Source organism: Anomalospiza imberbis, chromosome 6 (genome assembly GCF_031753505.1).
Source record: "Anomalospiza imberbis isolate Cuckoo-Finch-1a 21T00152 chromosome 6, ASM3175350v1, whole genome shotgun sequence".
NCBI lineage: Eukaryota > Metazoa > Chordata > Aves > Passeriformes > Viduidae > Anomalospiza > Anomalospiza imberbis.
In genome coordinates, this window is record NC_089686.1 from 26,964,828 (window position 1) to 26,988,083 (window position 23,256).

Here is a 23,256-nt window from a genome sequence, read left to right on the forward strand (position 1 = left end):
ATTCCTGGAGTAGTAAGAGCCTTTACTATGAATTAGACCACAGATAATCTATTAAAGTGTGAAATTATAGATTGCCAAAATAATTGCTATGCACACAGAACCATGCTTTTGCATTTACTAGTTTCTTCAGTTATGAATCTGCAACAATAAAAGTGTTACTTGTATTCTAAACCTAATTAAAATAATTTGCTGAAGGTGCTGATACCATGAGTCTCAGGGACATCCAGAGATTAGTGCCAAGCAATGGAGAGTCTTCCTATTTTTTCACTTCCTAGCTTTTTCTTTAGCTCCAGTTCTTATTTAATAGTTTTTTATACAGAATAAAAAATCTAGCAAAAAAAGAATTTTAAATGGGTGCCCACTTTAGTTGCATAGTAAGAGCTTGATTCCAAAGGCAGCATTCTGCTAGAAGAATATAATCTTTCTTTTAAAAGACACTATTGATGGAGCAAAACACAGTAAGAAGTGAAACATCTTCTACAGCTTCATGAATAGTACAGAAAAGCATTTTTTCCTTTGTTAGGGAGGGGGAGGGGAAAAAAAGCCCCATGACACTAATCTCTGGTACCTTAAGCACAATTACTTTACGTTTGTGTCAATCACTTGGGATGTGAGAAATAATCACTTTCTACAAAGAATACTGGTACAAAACCTGCTGCTATTCTTGGATATCTGCAGTTATTTTCTGGGAGCAAAAGAGACATGGGAGGATGGTTTGAGTGAAGGATCAATCTGTCAGCTTCCAACAGACATAACGCAAGCTGGATTATTAAAAAGAAAAGAAACAACTCTGTGAAATCAGTTTAACATATATTAATTCAATATTAATTTTTAAAATCTGTTTATACAGTTACATTCATCGTTATTAAATAATTTAAATTGATGTGTAATGCTAAACAATATGTCAAAGTTCAATCAATATTCCAAGGTAGCAAGGTTCCACTTATATTTTGATCAAAAAGAACAGCTGAAAAATGGGAAAAAAACATGCTCAAACAGCAGCTTTGGAGAGCTCCACCTACACATTCTCCCAAACATCTTGACTGCTCAGGAAGGGAAACAGAAAATCTCCACTGAGCATAAAACTTCAACCTAAAGCCAATTTGGGATCCATTAATTATACAAACATTTGTGGGAAAGGAGAAAATCTTACAAGCCCAATGTAGCAGTCTCTAAATGCACCTGCCACTGGCAACACTGAACCCAATACAAAGCTGAGCACACGTGGCCATTAAAAAACAGAAGAATCAAACCAAAAACAAAATCGCAAAGCCTGTGGCTCTGCTGTTATAATAGCGACTGCTTAATATCACAATTGGACATATGAGGACCTACCTATGAATGGCAAGATGTCAGTTTTCACTTCCCAGGCAGGTGGTATTTAGCTGGATAAAACTGTGTAAGCAAAAATGCAGAAGCCACAGAAGCCACCATGATCCTATATAAGGCAGGCAGCTAAGGTATTCACCTAGAAAGCTAAAGCTTCAGGTGAACGGAATTTCCTGCACAGATCTCATCATGCTCCCCCTTCACACATCTAGTCCTGCCCTCAGGAATCTTGCATCTCCAGCTGTAGTACAGAGGGTTATGACTGCTGCATGGGATTGCAGGGCACTCCCCAGGGTAGCAGGTAATACAGCCTTAAATGCTAAACTGCTAATGTAACCAAACTTGCACCTCTCACCTCCAGGCTTCTAAGGCTGTTATTATGAACAGAGAATAAGTCTGTGAAGTTCAGCTGAAAGAAGGAACTTCGCACATAACAGAAGATGTTCAGTTTTGGCTTTAAATCTTCACTCCCCACAGCTGTCCAACAAGGTTACATTAAGGTGCTGAAATCCAGGAAAGAGACAGAAAGTGAGCCCACAGGCCTTTCCTTATCGCCCTCTCATTCAACATCTTCAGCACCGCTTCATTCCACTTGGCAAACCTACTCCCACTGACTTACACCATTAATTTGTACTTATTTCACACTAAGCTCTAAACTTCAGCGCTCCAAGATATAGCACCTATTTGGCTACAGCACTGCCAAAGAGTCTGAAGGTTCCTCCACGTGGGTAAAGTAATCCCGCAGTACCAGTGAGAGTGGTAAGTGATGTATTCCCAGCACTCCAGGTATGCAGTGACTGCAGGCTAAGCTTTGGTTTAAGTTTTCATTCCTGCAGGCAGGGCACCAGCCTCTTAGGCACAGCACAGCCACGCCAACATCCCTTTTTGTATCTAACCTACAGCTAGAAACAAAGAAAAACCCTCTTATTAGTGGAGAACAGAGAAAGTAGAAGAGTAGCATTAGGTGCCTCCTAATTCTTTTTAAAGGTTTACATAAATAATGGAAGTTTCATTTAGATAAGAAATCAAGCAGTGCCTTCTCTTTCCCTCACTCTTCTACCACCACCATTCCTGTTTAGCAAACATGTCAAATCATGCTTAAATCACTACTTCTTCCCAAGAATGATGCTGGATGCCATTTAGGAACAAAGTTCTGAACTTTGCTGCAGAGAAACCTTAAACTGCTTTTCCTTAAAACCTTGAGGGGAAAAATTTAAAAAATCTAACCCCAGCACAGCCATTTTGAGATAGTATGAGCTCTCCGACATTTCTTCCTGTCTAGTCAACAAACCCAGCAGTACAGCTGCATGTTTTGCATTTGTTTTATGCAAAGGAGAGCAGACACATGCATACCTGTGTAATATGTGTGAGAGATGAGACTACTGGAAGCAAAGCAAAGCAAACACTCTCCCAGCCTGTTCCCACAGCAGCAGTAACTGCACAGTCATAACCATGACAGCTGAGGAACCAGGCCAAGAAATGCTTGCTGTAAATACATTCTCACTATGCTGTTAGGCTTTTTTTTTTTTTGCCTTTTTTTTTTAATCCTCAAGACATTTAAAGTACATTTACTGCAAATGCTTCCAGTTCGGCAGTAAGATGTTGGCTAATGTTTTTGGGTTTTTCTGGTTTTCTTAACACTTCTCTCTATGATTGTCAATTCCTTTCAGCAACTATAATCCCTTTTCATATCAGCTGCTAATGCAAGCCAATAAAGCAACAGGGAGCTGTATGGATCCTGCTTCATTAAGGGAAGAAAGGCAAGAGAACAGGTTCTGTAGCTTCAGCTGGAAACAAAAAGAATCAAGCCCATATTTGTTCAGTCGCACCCACCCCAAAACACATAGGAACATGCAAGTCAAAGGGTGACAATAGAAGTACTCTAACTGGGGGACAGAAGAGGGAAAGAGCTTTCTGTCATCTCCCACACTTCTGGCTACAGTACATCTCTGCATCGACATTCAGCATCTGATCTCCCAGAAGTACCATCATTTTCTTTAAATATATACATACTGATTGGGACTGGATAAGGCAGTTCTCTCTGGACAGACAGGACCTTTCAAGGTGATTATTAACATATGAGCAAATAAGTGATGATTATTCAAATTCCTGTAGCAAGCTTTTCTAAACATCAGCGCTGAACCATGGTGTAGAAATTAGTGTAAAGATTTCCACTGATTTAAGTCGGTTTGGAAGGAGAAGAAATCAGTTTATCTGTCCTTTAGTCTCAGCAAAATAAACATAACAAAAAATGAGTATAAGAATTTTTAAAAACTTTTTTGTAAGGTATGAATGGGTCATATTATCTCACCCTTGAAACAGTTTCCTTAATTTCAGTGATAAAACAAGTGAACGAAACTTGACCTTCCTTGATTTAAAGGAAAGCTTATTAAAGACTTGAGAAAAATCTCACAAGCACTCAAAGTTATTGTTTACCATCTTTCAGATGTAGATGCAGTCTTAGTGGCATATCCTAGTGCAGTTTTAGCACTGGCAGTTCAGTCACTATTTATTACTGAGTGTTGCTCCTCTTTTCAAAATACCTCCAAATAGCAAAGGACTTTTCTAAATAAAACAAATACTTAATACCAGTCATTTTGTTTAGGGATGAAATGTCCTTATCTTTTCATTCTCATACTCTAGATCACAAAAATAAAAACAGAAAAGCCTTCCAAATCCTTAAAGATGCAACTGCTCCTATTGCTTTGATTAACTTTTTCCTTTTGCCAAAACTATAAGGTGGTAGACTTTAGCATGAACTAACCATCTCCATGTCCACCTCAGGCTGAGGCATCTCAAAACAGAAGAAATAATCAGAACATTTTTGTAATTGTGGAAAAGCTAGCAAATTTTCCACTGTAGTGACACTCTAAGTAAGAGTACTGTATTTTAGAATTAGGCACTGCAAATATGCAAAAAAACTACCATCTTTTTTGTTTATAAGCACATACATACAGCAGCTTTGTTTAGTTCTATGAAATGCAAACTGTAAATATCTGCTACTATCTGTCTCAATTACTTGGAGATAAATTGGATAAACACATGAATATTGTGAAACACATGTCAGTTTTGAAATTAGCAAGTATCCCAAGATGGATGGATATTTGCCAAAACACAAAACATAAAAAGAGGAACACAGTATTAATCTGCACTAAGCATATATATTTCTGCTACATATCTTCTGTTGACAAACAAACAAGAGTGCATAGACTCTTACATTTGTACTAGAACACAAAAAGACTACAAAAGTTTAAAAAACAAAGAGCTATTTATGCTTCTTACCCCTTTTGTTAACATTTCCCATTGCACCATCTCACTCTTTTTTTGTCTTGAAAATTTAGTGCCATAATACAAGTTAAATGCCTTCAGTGTTCATCTCTTGATAGCTCCCTTTCTCAACCAAGAAGTGTTAAAAATAAAATCCACACAAAAAAATCATCTGGTTTCACAGCAGTGCTCCTTCTTCACTTGCTCTTTACATTTACAATAAGAATAATTTTCAGCATTGATTCACTATTACTATTCTGGGCATCCCTTCAATTCACTGAAAATACAGCTACAAAAAAAAAAAAAAAAAAAACAGAGCCATCAAATTGTTATTGTCTTCCTCCTGACCCAATATGTACCATTCTAATTCCCATTTCATTACTCCCTCCCATCCACCAGTATTGTCTCACTAATTTTGTACTGATAAGACAGTTTTTTGCCCACACTATAATAATCATTTCATCTCTGACATTTACCATGTAAGTGACGAAACACAGCAAAAGGGGTACTTTCTGCCAATTTGGTTAAGAAATATATCTAAAGGATGACAGGTTTTTGCTATCCTTAAAATCCAAATTTGCACCTATTATCTTAAGACACTGCCAAAGAGTGTGGAGATAAACACAGGAGGGGGAAATAATCTCTCAAATAGTAACCACTGGAAATGACAAGTAATGTATTCCCACCACCCCAGGTATGCAGTAGCTCCAGGCTAGGCTTTGGTTTAAATTTACATTCCTGCAGGCAGGATTCCTTGAGGCACTCCAATATTCAGTGCAGCAATACCTATGTTCTTTTTTGCATCAAACCTACAGCAGCTAGAAAGAAAGAACAGATCCCTTTGTCAGTGGGGAAAAAAAAGAAGAGTGGCATTAGATTTCTCCTGTAGTCTATATTTTGAAACTTCCCATATAAATAAAGATCACCAGCATTCCCGTTTAGAAAACACTTAAAAACATAGCAGCCTTCAGTTCATGTCTCCAGGGTCCACTCCTGCCCTCATTCCTGCTTGCCTTTCATCTAAAAAAATCTGACATAAAAGATTTATTCTACTTGTTTTTTTAAGATTACTTTTCCTAACATCCTTGCATTTTAATTTGTGCAATTAGACGTTAAATTACTCAGGGCTGACACTGATGGCAAGATTCAACAAATAAAGAAACAAAATCAATGCATGCTTCTCCATGCAGTACAGAGAATGGCCAGACCTCTTAGTCTGAGTTTCATAGGGGCCTGCATCCTAGACAATAAACTACTAAAGCTAATGCAAAACAATTGCCAGAAGTCTTCAGCAAAACTTCTTTACGCCATCCTTACTCAATTCTTAGTGCCTGAGAGCAAATCAACGCATGCTTCAAACCTCTCCTAGATCGAGGTACTTCTATAAAAACAAGAGGTATGATAGGAAAACAAAAGATGTATTTCCTCTATTTTTTTCATGGTTCATCTTAAGGATACTCATTCAAGAAAAAAAGGCTTATTTGGGTTTAACTTTTATGTCTCCACCTTAGCACCTCTACAGTCTGAAGAGACAAATGCTACTGAGGAAAGGATGGTCTCAGTCATTATGTTGAAACATGCTCATTTGACTGCAACCTTAATGGTATGATTCCCTCGCTTAGTGACTAAGGCAGTCATACTAGAGACACCTACGTTTAGTTTAGGTTTTGACTGAGCGTTCTAACCAATGATTTCTGGGATAGGCAGAACCATTTTCTTCTCTCTGAGCTTTAATGGAGTTAAACAGACCAACAATCAAATAGGAAGTGGAATGCCAATTTTGGAACTAATCCCAGATTCACAGAACAACTTAGGTTTGAAAGACTTCAGGGACCTCTGTCTGCACAAAGCAGAAACAATGTAGAGCCGGTTACTCTAATTCTTGCCCAGCTGAGTTCTTAATATCTTCCAAACAAGTTTCAAGAATCTCTCCTGGCAACCTGTTCTGACATGCAATTGCTTCAACTGTGAAAAACCAAACCACCAACACCCCCTCACATTTCTTACTATATATTGCATATTCATTACATCTTGTGCTATTAATGTGCATGTCCACAAAGAATCTACTTTCATCTTCTCTGTATCTATCAATTAGGTAGTTCAAGACAGCAGTTCATATCTCCCTTTAACTGTCTTAAAACAAAATAAACCCAGTTCCTCAGTGTGTCTTTGAACATTACATGCTTCAGGGCCCAATATCACCTTGATGCCTCTTTGCTGGAGTATATACAGGCAAGGTAGCATGTATAATCAAAAGCTAATCAATTGCATATGTATCTGCAAAAGAGATTTAGGTTCTGAAGAATACCAGTCATGGTGAATGCCACTGATACATTTACACTGACCTCAGGCATTCTTAACAGATATACATCGTTCACACACACAGACATTGAGAACCAGGAACACAAAATGCAAGAAAAGGTTTTATAAAGAAGCATCAAAGAAAAATTTTTATGTTTATTTGGAAGTTGTAAATACTAGTCTTTGTATGTCTCTGCATCTCTCACAAAAAAAATGATAACTTACTATAGTGCTGAACACCGCATAAATGCAGAACAAAATTTCCATGGACCCAAAAATGTAAGGCGAAAGACAATACATGGTCACAAACAGAAGCCAAAGGACAACTCTTAGGAAACCATACTCATCAATCAGACAGATGGCTCAGCATATAGTACTTAACTACTTCAGTGACTATGTTCTCACTGTTTACTGCTTCAAATCAAATCCACATTGTTCCTCCTAATGCAGAAAGCTTTCCCCTAGTTTTTCCATTGTTCTGTTTATAAGAAATGCACTTTCTTATACACACAGACACATAAGGCATTGCATAGCTGAAAATTTACAGGCCGAAGAATTTCTGAGCTGTAAGACAAGAGTGTTATGCACACACATGCCAAAGAAGATTGGACTGATGTCTACAGACACCGTATACAGAACATTCTGCTGCCTAGAATGTGGACACTAAAACAGCCAATGGCAGCTTGGCAGCTATTTTACCAGGCGTAAATACATTTGCTCTCAATACCTTACCTATTCTTGTCTTCTCAAGTGCAGCATTAACTTATAGCTAAATAAACCACCCCTAAAGAAATTCCAGCCCCAGTCTAGACCTGCTACCTCTCCAATGTAAATGGTGGAAAGGATGATACCAATAATTACATACACACTTCTCAAACAGTAGCAACTGCATGTAGGAAAGTAAAGCCACTTAGTGGCCAAATAAAAATAGTATTGAGTATTTATAATCTCTTCTATAGAGATGAGTCACTTCAGACTGATCAGAAACTCAAAACAATATAGCCTCCATAGTATTTGCTTTCCAAAAATTAAATACTATTTCTGTTTCAAAGTTACCTTAATCCCAAATCTTTAAACATGAGTTTTTACTGTTCTATTCACACAGTGGTTGCTTTTATGGCAGCTTTCTCGTATGGGCTTTTGAAATAACCCAAACCTCACAACTCATAGTATGCTCAATATTTTAAAGACTATTTACCCATTTGTCTCTATCTTCCCTATTCCCTACAATGTATGTGTGCAGGTTCTGGCTGCAGTAGAGTTCATTTTCTTCACAGTGAGAACATGATATACTCTGCAACTACCTATGTATGATAACTAACCATCAGAGAATTATGTTGCAAAAAAGGTCCAAGTACATATACATACTTTCATACACTCCACTATATAATTGCTACCATCACTATCCCTGGCAGGTGCTGGTTTTGAAAGTAAGTAGCACACATAGTCCTCATTGCTAGCCAAATTTTCAAAATTATGTACAGATTAAATAATCACATAAACTGATTTCAAATTTTTTTAAAGGATAAGGCTGAATCTTTAGACTACAGTCCTATTCAGCTCTAGGTTAGCTAATAAAATAACTTTGATCCTTCTTCTGTTTAATGTATGGTTTTCAACATGAATTTACAGGGAATATATCTTGTCCAAGCATCAAAATTCAAGGCTCCGCCTCCTTTTGCTGATAATGGCTCTGCATTGGAAGTTTTATTTAATTTGCTTTCTGCTAACTTCCCTGTATTCTTTCTTTCTAATTATATCCATCCCAGTGAAACTTTATTTTGATTTTCTTTCAACACCTACCCTGACTAAAACAGAGGCTAAAGTGGTGCTAAAATAAGCAGGAAGAAAGAGTTGGAGGAATTACAATTTGAAGATAATAAGAGCATTTTAGGGACTCATTAGAATTAGGCCACTGCAGGAAAAACTTCATCATCTTTCTGGGAACATGGCTTCATCCTTATCAAGAGCATCAAAGGAATCTTTAGGATTCACAAATACTTAGAAGCACTGAGGCTCTGCTTTATAGCCATAATATACCAAAGATACAAAAAATATTCTGGATACTCTTGAAAACTATGATAAGGACGACATACAAGAGTCCTGCCTCTTAAGATCTGACTAACCTGCAAAAACATAGGTTAAAATGTAATATCAGGGTAAGAAATCCTATTTAAGGGTGTTTCCACCTGAAATCCATGCCTTGAAAAAAAGAGCAGACTTCTAGGCTTGTTTCAGGGGGACTGTTTACACAAAACAGAATTGTTGGTATCTATAATCCATGTTGTGTAGACAACGCTTGCTTCCAGTAGTGATATAACTTTATCTATTGATAGGACAGAGATACAAGGAGAATATTACATAATAAAATATGCACTTGCATTTTTTCTGTAGTCCCATTTTTATTTTTTTTTAAAGAGAAGCAGACTTGTGTGCAGAATATTGATTTTTCTTCCTTCTCTGCTAATAGGTCAACTAGTAACACACACAGAATAAGACAGTGAGTCTGAGATCAGAGAAATCAACAATTGTTATCTTTTAATATTAAAAGTTTTACTGATTACTCTCTAAACAGGAAACCCCCTCTATTTGTATTGCTTCTATGACTATAGCAGATAGTAAATTGGCAGTCAGCACAGTGCCACTTCCTTTCTAAGAGCCTTCTGGCAGAATAATTGCCACAACACATTCCAAGACATACAGCAGGTTTGTATCTGCACCCTCCTAACTGCTCCTTTGCCATCAACTCTCAAGATGTCTTAAGTCAGAAAAGAGAATGGTGCTAGAAAACTTGCCATATGGAGTGTATAGGACAGTGGTAATGGTATTTGAAATCCCTGCTGAAAAAGCAGTTCAAATCAGAGAGCAAGTTTTGCTTGCCTTCTCCTTTTTTTTAATCATCTTTTTATGTCTAAGGTTCTTAGCTACCTACTTGATACTTATCTCAACAGCTTTTGAGACACATTACTGTTCGAGTACAGGCTTTAGGCAACTCTCAAAAAAAAAATCTTTACTGTGCTTAGCCTCAAGGTTAATCATAAGTCAGTTCCACAACAAATACAGCAAGATTATGAGTTTTGAGGTAGGTTGTTTAATCTGAACCAAATACCATCACACTGAGTCAAGACACACAGAGTAAAGGAATAAAGTAAACGGGACCAGACAAAAGAGTAGGCAGCTTCTCAAGTGAAGTGAAAACTGCATAGAAAAAGCCCAGTGCCATGGATAACACTGGAGAACTATGAAAACTTCCTTACCTGGACTGTAATTATACCTTCAGAGAAAAGAGCGATCATTTAAAAAATAAATTTAAAAAACATACTCTCTTCTATCTCACCTACAGGCAAGCAAGATTCAAAAGTGTTAACAGAGGTGAAAGACTTTTTACATAAAGATAATTGTGACAGGGAAATAAGAGTTAAAACCCAGATAAGTGATAGACCACCCTGAAGTGTAAATGAGCCTATAGTACATCTTATTATGTTATCAAAGAAGTCACTTCTCAACCACCACAAAGTTTTGGGCAATTTCAAGACATATAAACTAGAGATATATTTAACAGAAAGAGTTATGCATACGCTTATAAAGATCAAATGTTCCATTACTGTTTGTAATTCACTTTCGCTACAGGTGAAATATCATTTCCTTCTGTATTTCTTGTTCTTTCAATAGCTTAAGAGCATCACTTTCCTTCTTTTCTATTGCTCAATTATTTTGTTATAGAATCAATATGCTATATATTTTCATTTATATACTAATTTGATACACATACACCAATATATAGGTAATGTAAGTAATATAGCATCCTGAACTTTTACTTTGGTATTATAAGGCATATTTCCTTCAAATTCTGCTAAAGGAGAACAATATGATCTGTTGCAGAAAACCATCCTTGCTCAGGAGATATGCAGAACCAGAGAAACACCAAGCACTCACTGCTCACTACTTCACTATTATTGCCTCTTATCTACCACTGACACTATTCAATAAACCTGTACTACAAAGAGCAAGATCACATGCACTAAGTATATACAAAAAGCATTATGTATATATTTAACAAATACATTTAACAAAGTAAGAATTTCACTAATTAAAAGTTCCAAGTGTAAGAGAAGCATTGAAACACTCATTACAGGCACTCATATTTATGAGTCAACAAGTGCCCATTACAGAATTTGGAAACTAAGCAATTCAAATGCTGTACTGCAGTATCAGAAGCACGACAGACTCTGAAAAACATATTTGATCATATGGAAAAAACCAAAATGCATCCAAAATTATTCATAGAGTGAATGCATAATCTTGATGCTATCAAACAATTAAAAAACCTCTCCCCATCTAACAGTAAACACAAATATGAAATACCACCACTGCTTTTAGGGAAAACGTCTGGGAACATCTATGTTTTCTATCAGGCTGAATTAACTATTTTAAGAACTTAGTGTTTTACCAGCTTGTCTGAATGCACAGTAACCTCTTACATTACACTACAAATCTAGATTAGGGAGCTAGTTTAAATGGTTTCTATGCAGCTAATGAGATAAGCTATTTCTTAATAAGACGGTTTTAGAAAGTTAAATACCAGCAGAAGTATTTCATTGTTGGAAGCAACTTTATCCTGTAAAACAAGAGGTAATAGCTAAGACCAACCAGAACAGATAAAAAGAAAACAAGATGTTCTGAAGTCCCCAGCAGAACACAAAACTATTTCTAATATAAAATAGAACAATAATATCTTTGAAAGGATCATCACATGCTGTGGTTCTCTCTTGTTTAGGTGTCCAAGGTTATTAAACTATTGGTCCTTCAGTTAACCTGTTTTTGAGAATGGCTGGTAACTGCAGAAGGGAGATTACAGTTTTTAAAAACAAAATAGCACGTCTCAGTCTGGAACATGCATTCTTTCCTTTCTTAAAGCCACCTGGACATCAGACAGACCTGCTCATTTTCCCTTGTGACCTGTGAGCTTCTCTTCAAAGGAAGAGATGCAAACTTTTCCAGCTCACATTTAAGACTATCCTGGTCATCACGCAGCAGCAAAATGCACGTGAGCAGGAGAAATTTAGCCATAAAGCCTTCCTCCTTCACAGCTTAGGTTTCACTGCCAGGGAAATCAGTGATGCCCTGAGCACTAATGGACTTGTCTCGTTCCCACGGCATGGTTGGCCAGCATGTAACTGCACTGGTTGCTAGGGAGCAGCGAGCTCATTACACAGCATCACCCGCACCCTGCACAAGGATGCTGGCACACGCTCCCCATCTGGGACACCACGGACTGAGGAGCAGCACTGCAGTGCCTGCCAGCCTCCAGTCACCCAGGGCAGAGCAGGCCAATACAGCAGGTGCTAACTTTAGTTCTACTTTCAAGGTTTTACATCCTAGTTTCCTGAGCCAGCCAGCGCAACACAGCACACAAAGAGGTCAGAATGGTCTCCACAGATATTGGCATGGACACCCCTTACTTTTAAAGGTCAATTCTAGACAAAGATGTTCTTCCTAAAATTTTGGCAGACATATTTCTGTCACAGAGTAGTAAGTGCCACTATTCTAAAATCTTTGCTAAAGGAGAATTCAGTAAAAGTTGAAAAAGGCTGAAAAAAGTTACTCTTTTCAGTAAAAAGTAATTGTTAAAGAAGCACAATAGTTAGAAGCATTTAAAGAAGACAAACAGAAACCTTGTGATCTCCAGGCTGTACACAGTAGATCTCTAGAATGGATGTCAGCTGTGAACAATGTGGGTCACTTCAAAGTCTAAACATGCAACCTGAATGCATTTTTTCAGCTATTTGTCTCATTAGCACTCCACAGATTTCTTCAAAATAAAAGGAAAAAAAAATCTGCCACAGAATAAAGAAGTAATCCCACTTCTACATGCCAGAAGATTTATTAACTAACAATCTATCTGCATTACACAGAGATTGTAGCTAATGATTTTCCTGTACCTGTCACTTCAAATGCCATCCAAAAATTCTCAGTGCTGGTGAATTAACAAGCACATAAGGCAATACAGCTGTAGATATGCATAGATACCTATACATTCAAATCCTTAGGAAACGTCAAAATGCCTTTTTTTTAACAACTGCATAAAGAAACAAAAAGAAATGAGATGGAAGGCAAATTGGGGTAATTAACTCATCAAAGGCATAGAACAACAGCTCTGTTTGAGGAGGATAGGTAAACACAAAAGTATCAATTTCCTCCCTTACCTGAATTTACGAAGACCAAGACACAAAAATGCTCACCACTAACATATGAAATAATGTCGTGGATACTCTTGTATCAGTTAAATGAATTTCAAAATAAGTTATTACTTTGAAGCAGAAATACATAACTAAGCCTTACCTGTCTCAACAATTTTTCAACAGCTGACATTACCATGAGCCCTCTCCACACAACCGGGGCAGTCTCTTCTATCAAGAAACCCATAGACATGCTGAAACAACAAACCAATAACTTGAGCTTTACAGCACAATACCAAGTACATGTGAAAATAAGCTTGATTTAAATAAAAACATATGCTTACCATGAGATTCCATAGTTCTTAAGGGGCCTCATTAGATTTTCTAAAACAAAAGAAACAAGAGGGTTTTTTTTGGAGGGGAAATGGTTTTAGGGTATTTTGGGTTTTTTAAAGAAATAAGCTTACACATTTTTTTATCTTTTAAGAGCAATTTTCCCTCTCTATCTAAACAGTTGTTTATTTTTCCCTCTCATCTCTTCATTAAATGTATGGATTTACCTATTCTGCCCAAGAATCTGACTCCACTTTCTTAAGTTGTTACATTTTACTAATAGCATTCATCTTTTGCCAGAATAACAATGTATTTGTCCATAATATAATGTCACTTTGTGCTGCCAATATCAATCTATTTTTATGAAATCCCTATACTGAAAGGCATAGATTCCCTATCAGGAATCACTAAAAGCTGAGTCATTTATATTGGAACAAAGCCAAAGTCCTACAACATGGTGGGAATTTACTTCTTATTTTTTAATCTACCCTATTCACTAATCTCATGAATCAGAGGAGTATTCCCATTAACATATCAGAGATTTGGGGAATTTGCCTCCTTCTGTTTAATCTGCTACAGAAACCCCAGAGCAGAGATACCAAATAAAGCCATCTCTAAACTATACATTGTCATCAGCTCCAGGTAATTAGTTCCAGATTTCTTCAGGTTGATAGAAATCTGCAGGACTTCTAAAATTTCTGTAGAAATAAAAGATGCTTATTTGAATATTGCAGATGTATTGTCCTTGTCATGCTTCTTATTCCTATACCCTCCAGTGTCAAGACTAAAAAGCAGGGAGGGAATACTTTAATTGTTCTGCAGCAAAGGGGTGTGCAAGCAGAAAGCAAACAAAACAATAAAAAAGAAGGCATTCAAAACAAAATCTCGCAAAAGCCAAAACTCTTCCTTGTGGTTTCTACCATCTAAATCCACACCTGATCTCAAAATGGCACACACACACTCACAGAAAAGAAGAAATGGCATTTTATTTGGTTTAGCTGTTATCTTGGACGAGCATGCACAGGCAGGGACTAGCAGAAAATAGGAAGAATACTTTAAATAATAGAAAATATACTATAATGTAGATTTTGACAGAAATCCTTGACGCACCCAAAGTAAAATATATAAAGAGAGTAAAATAAAAACAATGTGAGTAAAATAAAAACAGTGCATTCAAAGCTGAACTCCAAATTCAAACAAAATAACCACCAAGAGCATACAAATTAAACAGCTAAACTCCATAGATGAAAGCTTTCAAGCAATCAAGTAAGTGAGCATTCAAGCCATGTAATTTTGTAGAAATATGGTGGAGAATAAATTGGATGTTTTGGTTTACAAATCAAAAAGAACAAAACAGGAAGATAAACAAATCACTTGTATGACTATTGCATTCAGGAATGAGTTATTACTGAAAAAGAGATTGGCTTGGACTGATACACTGCACCAGTGCATACAGTTCTTGACTTGTGCAGCTCTTCAGTGTTGAGTCAGGACTTACTTTGGTGGCATTATACTGTCTAACCACATTTCTAGCAATCACAGTCTTACTTTTCCCCCTGCAATAAGACAGTTTAGTTATGAAGAGGCTGATGACATTGGAACTTCAGCCTAGAGCCATCTCTAGGCACTGTTTTGGTGTCCTAGTAAATAAGATATATACCACAAGTTAAAATACTGTTAGAAGTATTGAGAGAAATTGCTACATGTTTACATACAGGAGCGGTTAAAAAAAGAAGAAATAGGAAAAATGTATTTGCAACAGTGTATACCACTACAGACGCAAGGTTTCATTCATTTTTTATCACGAAATAGGGAAAATTTTAAGACAAAACAAAATTAAAAGGGGAGTCCAAGCTTTGACTGCCGATCATGAGGCTCAGGAACTGCAGAGTAAGATGAATGGAAGAGATGCATTATTTTGGGAAGTTCACCAAAATACTAAGTCACTTCTCAGTTCAGTCCAACTGCTCTACACTACGTGAGTCAGACAGACATCTCAGCATTCACTACCTGCATGGACAATTTCTTCTGTACAGAGACCAGGTACACAGGCTGAGCTCACACACCTTCCAACATCTCCATTTCCTTCACAAAATAGGAGAGTTCCTGTGAGCAGATAAACACTTACCTACAGAACAGCAAAAGGGGTCTCTGTTTTTAAAAATACATGCATGGTTTATTTCTCAACAGCAGAATTTCATTTTACTAAAACTGCATCTTATTTTCTTTGGTTAACAACAAGGACTACAAAATGCTCTGAGCAGCAAGATTTAATCAAATTTATACAATGCAGAGGAACAATTCACAACTTGCTGCATATTCTGGCTTATGATGTTCAGCATATTTTCAAAGTAATACAAAATACTGCAGAGCTCCCCACTGTTTGCCTACTGCTAAAAATCATTCTTAAGACTAATCTCATATCTAAAGTGCTTCAGTGGGCATTGGTAATCACCCTTGTCTCATCAAAAGCAACAGGCCTTCCTTCTCTTTCACTGTGGGTCTCATGAAGATTTTCTAAAACATAACCATGTAAAGAAGATTTAGCCTAATGAGATCTAAGTAACATCTCTAATTCCCATTGCTTTTAGAGTACACTTTTCTGTTATCAGAAGCCTACCATACAGCTCCAAAAATTCAACACACAACAAAACAGATTTTTTAAAATCACAACACAGCAATACCATACCACCTACACCAAGAGATAAATGAAATAGCCTAGTTTGCAATTTTCTAGTAGGTTTGATGGCCCTAAGTAAAAGACTGCTGCGTTTTCTCTGAACATAAAATATCAGATCAGTAAGATCAATGTAGCATCAATGACATGTCAGTAAATGCATTTTCTGATAGAATACAAGTAGGGCACTAGAAAAGGCAGATGTGCAAATTTATGACAGCATTATAGCAGATTGCTGATTAAAAGAGTTCTGGGACTGGTCTGAAGATTGAATTCTTACTCACATGGGGAAGAGTAACATTGACGTCATGAAGATGGATGTTCATTACATCAAAGAAAATGCATTCTGTAATTATTTTTTACTCAGCTTTTTCTCACCAGACAAATAATGCCTTGCAAACAGATCATCCTAACAAGGTAACTAAGTTACTCCACGTTTTCTCTAAAAAAAATGACATAGCTGTTCAACAATGGCCAGGGCCACAGGGTCAGCAGAGCACAGAAGGTGTGTACAGAATTACATTACATATATATATGCATATGGTTTTGGCTGGAGTACAGTTATATTTCTTCACAGTAGCTTGCATGGTGAGATGTTTTGGATTTGTGATGAACACAGTGTCAAAAACTGTTCTGCTTCTCACACCACCCCACCAGCAAGCAGGCTGGGAGTACACAAGAAACTGGGAGGGGACACAGCCTGAACATATGACCACGACTGAGATATCCCACACCATATGGCCTCATGCTCAGCATATAATGCTGGGGAGACAAAAAAGAAACGGGACTACATTCAACATTATGGTTTCTGTCTTCCCAAAAAACAGTTACACATGACGGAGCCCACGGTTAAGCCACAAGGAGCCATTCCAAGTCTTGGCTTAGTTTTTGGAAGTCATCTGTTGAGTAATACATTAGCACAAGCAAAAGCTTACATTCAGTCTTACCCCATCAGGTAAGTAAGAAGGTTATTCCACAAGATTGTGATATTATGCTACACCTCCTTAGAAGGCTCCTTTTCATACTGATTATGAAAAGGAAAGGTAGCTTATAATTATTAAATAAAGTTTCTCTGAGTTTTCAAGTATCTGAACTATGGAGAAGAGGGAGGGACGGAGGGAGGGGACATTGGACAGGAAGAGTAAAAAAATAGTTGGGCATTACTTGTGTAAACCTAGATGCCTCCTGCCACTCTGGATGCCTTAGGGAGCTGAGATTTGTACATGGCTGGCAGATTTGACAGAGAGCATAGGGAGAGACATCTTCTGAAGGAGCAGCTAGAAGCCTGACACCATACTCCAGGTATGTTTAAAGTAGTACTGGTTTCCTAAGCAAAGGCAAGTGAGTTCCACCCACAGAATGGTAAAGAGGAAAGAAATGCCACAGAAGGAAGAGGAATGAATTACCTTGAAATAAAACAGTGACACCAATCTATGAAAGAGGGTAAAGCATGCTGTCATCATCAAAAGGTTAGTCAAAGTCATACATTTTAAATCCTTGCTTTAACTGTAATAATTGTTTTAACTACTTATGCCAGAAGCCTAGAATATTCTATGGCAAGTGACAGACCAATTGAGACTTCAGGCTTGATTTCACACTGTGTTGAAAGTTTATATGCAGGATTGCCCCAGAAATACTACAATTTGTATTTTAAGCTTGAAGAGCTCCACACAAGGAAGACTGTGATTGCCCATTACATCCTGCACTAATAGTGTTATCTAACCACAAAGACATCCCAAATACTTAACCAAAGCAAACTACTAATGAGACTTAAAGAGCCTAATTCCATGCTCACCATTCAATTTCAAGAAATATATGCATAATGAAATGCAACTTTTCCCAAGAGATTTGATTCTCGTATTTAGAGGGTCTACCAGTCTCATTACCTGAGAAGGTATTACACTTTTTTTCCTCCCAACAGACTGTAGAGGAAACAAAGCTCTGTAAAAGCTTTTTCATTAACAGAACAGTTTTGCAGATATGACTTCATCAGTCCTACCTAAAAGCAACAGAACTAATTGCTTGCTGGAAGACTTCAAAAGCAAATCTGGCACAAGTAAAGAGCACAGCGATTTAGAAACATCTTTGTTACATTTTAAAGCAGCACTAACTTGTTAGGTTTAAAATAGGTTTAAAACACAGGACTAGTTTTAAGCATCATGCCATTACCTTCCATCACAAATGTCTTCCTTACAATTGCTAAAATAACCCACATTTTGAAATGCCCTCAGATCCCCATGGAGCCAAAAATTTTATTTGTAGTGGATCAAAAGCTTTATCAGACTAATTTAGTTTCTTTGAGTTCATTATATCCACAAGGAATGAAATAGACTAACCCAACATTCAGTTTAAGGCATCTGTCCTGACACACTAAAACCTCTGGGAAAGCTCATGTCATTTCAAGCAAAGGCTTTCTACTGTGACAGGGGGACTGCCCTGGCCAGTCACTTAACAGGGTGCCAGACAGCAGACCAGAACAAGGAGTAGCAGGAACCCCAGAGGCAGAGATGCACTACACATCAGCTTTAAGACCCAACTTTAAAAAAAACCATCCCAATTAACTAGGGATTTCATTGCTTTCAAAGCAAAACTACAGAACTCAATGCATTTGTGTCAATTCAGCCTTTTTAGGTTCAATACTGTAATCAAGATCCCCCCTAAAAAAAAAAAAAAAAAAAAAAAAAAGGGGGGGGAATTTAGGTGAAAAGACATGGGAGAAAAAAAAACTGCTCAAAGGATTATGTGTAATTGTGCTGATTTTGGCTAAGATAGAGTTATTCTTTTTCATGGAAGCTGGTACAGAGCTGTGTTTTGGATTTCTGACAAAAACAGTGTTAATAACAGAGGGATGTTTTTGTTATTGCTAAGCAGTGGTTACACAGTCCACTTCTTTCCTGCTTGTCACCCCACCCTACCAGCAAAGCAGGCTGGGGGTGCACAAGGAACTGGGAGGGGACACAATCAGAAAGCTGATCTCGAGTTACAAAAGGGTTATGCCACACCATATGCCATCACACTCAGTACATAAATGATATGACCATCAACTAAGGCAAAGGGAAAGAGATGCTAGCTTTTAAACTCTTATTGTCACTTTTGGCCTCTGAGCTCTACAGAGAAACAAAATACTTTTTTTTTTCCCGTTTTTGATCTATTCTGCTTCATTTCTCTATTACAAAAAGCCACTACATTGTACTGCAGAGGAGAATGAAAGAGAATACAGCAAGAAGCCCACGAAGGAAAAAAAAAAGCATAAAAGTGAAACTGCATGGTAAAAATATTGAGAAAACTCAATTAGTTGCACTCCTTCAATTTTTCTTCTAGCAGAGAAATGGAAACATTTATTCATCTGAAATAAGCAAAAAGGTAAATGCGTTCAGTCTACAAAAGTATGATTTATTTCTTTTGTCTATGTATGTATAATGAAGAGGGTACCTATCATGTTCCTATAACAAAGGCATTTTGCAATTTAATTCCAGTTTTTATACCAATTGAACCAAAAAAAATTGGTATCTCTAAGAGTAAACTTTATAATATAGTATCTGCTAGCCACAATTCAAATCAAATAATTTGGAATTACTACACTGCAGGATTAACAACATAAAGAGTAATATAAATCTGCCTTCAAGTACTTCAAATTATTTCAGGTTACAGTGTTTCAGTAATTTATACTGGAATGGCATTTGGTGAAATTTGACTTGCCATTTATCCAAAAAGACTGCTCTCAGTAAGAGGCTTTAATTACTACACTACATTTCTCATCTTACACTTTTTGTAATTGTATGAATTTATGTATAATGAAGAATAAAATTTTAATAAATTAATTCCCTAGAGTTTTTTTCCTTTTAAAACAGCAGCTAACAACTGTACGCCTATAAATAATTACTTGCAAAATTGTGTATCCACCATCTCCTTTCCCTTCCAAGGTCTTTGATTTTCTCCACAAGTGAACTCAACAATAGCTGGACTAATTCACCTTGAGGTTTATTGTTACAGGTTTGAGGGCAATAGTCAAGGAAAATATTAAACACTCAAGTAGTCTTCTCATTTCCAACAACTTGATCACATTTGAAAAAGCCACCAAAATACAAACCACAATTAATTACGACACTCTCAATTACTATTTTGTCACATGTAAGACACATGGAACTGCTGTACTTCCGCCATCTAGGTAAACTGGGCTAAGACACCACCAAAAGTAAAACACAGGAGTTCAGTTCAGGCTACTTTCAAAACAGAGTCAATAAAACATATCATTAGACTATACACAATATAAAAATTACTTGCTCACCAATCAAGAGCTGGTATCAGCAGCAAATATTTCTTTTAAAGAATCAAATGTAGGGTTTTTTTTTAATTAATCATGATGCAATTCACTGATAAAACATGATAAATACAACTTCAAGCCTTACCTTTAAAGTTAAATCCTTAGCAAACAGCAAGAAATTTCTTCATGGTTACCAAAATAATTATGCTACATAACATTTTTTCTATTTAACCAGTCCACTCCAAATTTTCTATTTATGACCCTCAAATGAATGTGCCACAATCCCTTAATACTATTCCAGCAGACATCTTTAAACAGTCACAACTATTTCAAATTTTCACATTCTGTTATGAGACTCTGCTATCGCAGTCTTAAGATATGTAAATGTATCCCAGTGAAAAAATTCAGATGCCCATTTCTATAGTTCCTGCAATTTTATTTGATTCAATGGGGCAGCCACAAACACTGTAGCTTTCTCTAAGAAATGACATTTTACTCTTAATTGTGAAAACAGATGTCTACTACTGATCTTTTGAATATACTATTTTATTAAGAAATTAAGGACACTAAAGCTATCATAAAATGGCAACAAAGTTTTGAAATAAGAAGAGTAGAGTCACCTGTCATAAAGATTTACCCAAAGCCTTCATAATCCAACTAAATAAATAAACTTTATCTGTCTGGCAAAATGGCAAGTGCTTTTGGCAATATAATAGTTTCTACTCTCTGCCACCTAGTTTAAATGCCAGATTTAAAAGGGAAAAAAATGAAATCATGTGATTCACTAAGCCAGAAAACTGCTTTTAAGTAAATTACTTGGGGAAAGACCAGAAGTAATATTTTCGTAACTTATGCTATTAGCATTGCCCTGCATATATTGTAGCTGATGCTAATATTAATTCCATAGTTAGATAATCCTCCCTTAGCTAATTAAATTCAGCGGTGAATTTATTAACCAACATTTCCCTAACCATTTAGTTAAAGTATTTTGAATGACAGCCTATTAAATGTTAGCAGACTTTTCAATGTACTACAGTTTGAAAAATTAAATTAATGCAGTATCTTCCATTTATACAGATTCCCCACTAAGAACTCACAATTCATTTTGAATGCTTAAATTATAGCATAACCATAATGATTTCTATTCAGAAGTAATAACTCCTGTATGGACTTATTTTCTACGGTACTGGGCATCCTTAATCCCCTTTCATGTGAGAAAAGAAACAGAAATCAAAGATTGCAAAAGTGCTCAGAACCTCCCAGGATTACTCTACAAATTCATTTTCAAATCCATGCCTCACAATGAAGAAAGCATTAAGACTTCCAACTTTTTTTTGATTGCTATGTTATGAAAAATGTCTTTAATTGACTTATTGTTATGTAGACATAGTTCATGCACTTCTGTAACACAGAACTGGCTGGGCTCTCCCAGTTGCTGTGCAGTATTTCTTCAGAGCTTGTTTTACTCTTGAAAATATAGTAAGAAACCAGAAGACAATGTGAAACCTCATTACACCAAAATACAAGAGTCATACATATTTATATACATCTCTATATACCATACATGTATACACACACACCTGTGATTGATCACCTCTTTGCAAGCTTATCCCATCTGTCATTCATTAAAGGAATCCTTGATTAAACTTTAACTAAAGTTTCCTATGTCATTCCTACTTCGCAATTAAATCACGTCTGACAATACTCCTCTTGCTGTTACTCTTCAGTTTCATCAACTCAATAGTTAAAAATACACATAGTGAACAGACTCCCTGAAATACAAATTCTATCTTGTTATTCATACCAAATTACTGTCTTTCTCAGCAGACTTGTGTCATCTGTCAAGCTTCTGAAATATACAAATTCATTTTTCTGTCTGCTAAAAAAAGGTATGTTCTTCAAATCCTGATATTTACTTGTGCATTCCACACAACTAGAAAGAATATATTTCAGTGATCACAATGTTAGTGCTTACAAGACGACAGCAGCAGTTTCAGTTCAGGGAAATCTTCAAATTTTTTTCTATTACACTGAATTCTGCACTTCTAACAATGCTTGAAACATGCTTGAAAGGCAAAGCTTACAGTGAATTCTATTCAGCTGTTTACCAGAAATATCTAGTCATTGAAACAAAAATGAGCTGCTCAATATCTGAATGAATACAGTGTTAAGTTCTTGCATTTCTAGCAAGTTGATTTCTACAACCATAAGAAAAACTGGGAAATTTGCTTTTCAATTTGCGTCTCAAGACATGGATTTAAATTAGGTATGGATTGACAGAATACATAGCAAAACGACCAAGGAATTCAAAATTATCTAATCCATTTTTCAGACAGTGAGGAAAAATTGAAAAAAACAAAAGTCAACATCACATAAAAATGAAAAGAGGAGATTTGAACACCACAACATAGTCCCTTTTGTGTTCATATTGCACAATGCACTTCAAATACAAAATTCATAGAAAAAAATATAGTATGGGAAAACACAGCCTGTATGACATATATCCTCAATGGAGTTCAAAGTACCAGTGAATGCAAGAATACTTCCATTTGTATCAGGAATTCAAATTCTACTGATGATACATGAAAAGGCTCAGTTATTTATGTGTTTATCGCTCAGCAGCCTTTTGACTTCAAAAGATATAACAAAAATCCAACAAATAAAACTAAGTACTCTCCTCGCTTCGGAATTTATCTAAATAAAACCTGCATTTGTAACCTAGGTACTTAAATATAGGAAGCACTCAATTTGATAGCTGTCTGTATAGGCACATGCAGTGCATCAGTACATGGAAATACATTACTTTTTCTTTATCCAGAGTATAGGGCATAACCATAAGGAGACAGAATTTTAATTATATAAGAAATTCTAAGTTTGCCACATTAAGTTTTCAGAGGCTGATACTG

General features: G+C 36.4%; 1 protein-coding gene across 8 annotated transcripts in view; it reads right to left on the reverse strand.

Annotated features, from left to right (window-relative positions):
- Window positions 1–23,256, reverse strand: part of NUBPL (NUBP iron-sulfur cluster assembly factor, mitochondrial) — an 81,401-nt gene that overhangs the window by 38,790 nt on the left and 19,355 nt on the right. For 3 of the 8 annotated variants that reach the window (XM_068192963.1, XM_068192964.1, XM_068192967.1), the window contains 2 exons: window positions 13,421–13,460; window positions 13,240–13,330 (listed from right to left, as the gene is read on the reverse strand). The exons of 3 other annotated variants lie outside the window; for them this stretch is intronic. In XM_068192963.1, the coding sequence (XP_068049064.1) occupies window positions 13,240–13,330; window positions 13,421–13,460 (131 nt within the window). The remainder of the gene's footprint in view (window positions 1–13,239; window positions 13,331–13,420; window positions 13,461–23,256) is intronic. 2 more of the 8 variants (XM_068192969.1, XM_068192968.1) reach the window with 1 other exon arrangement.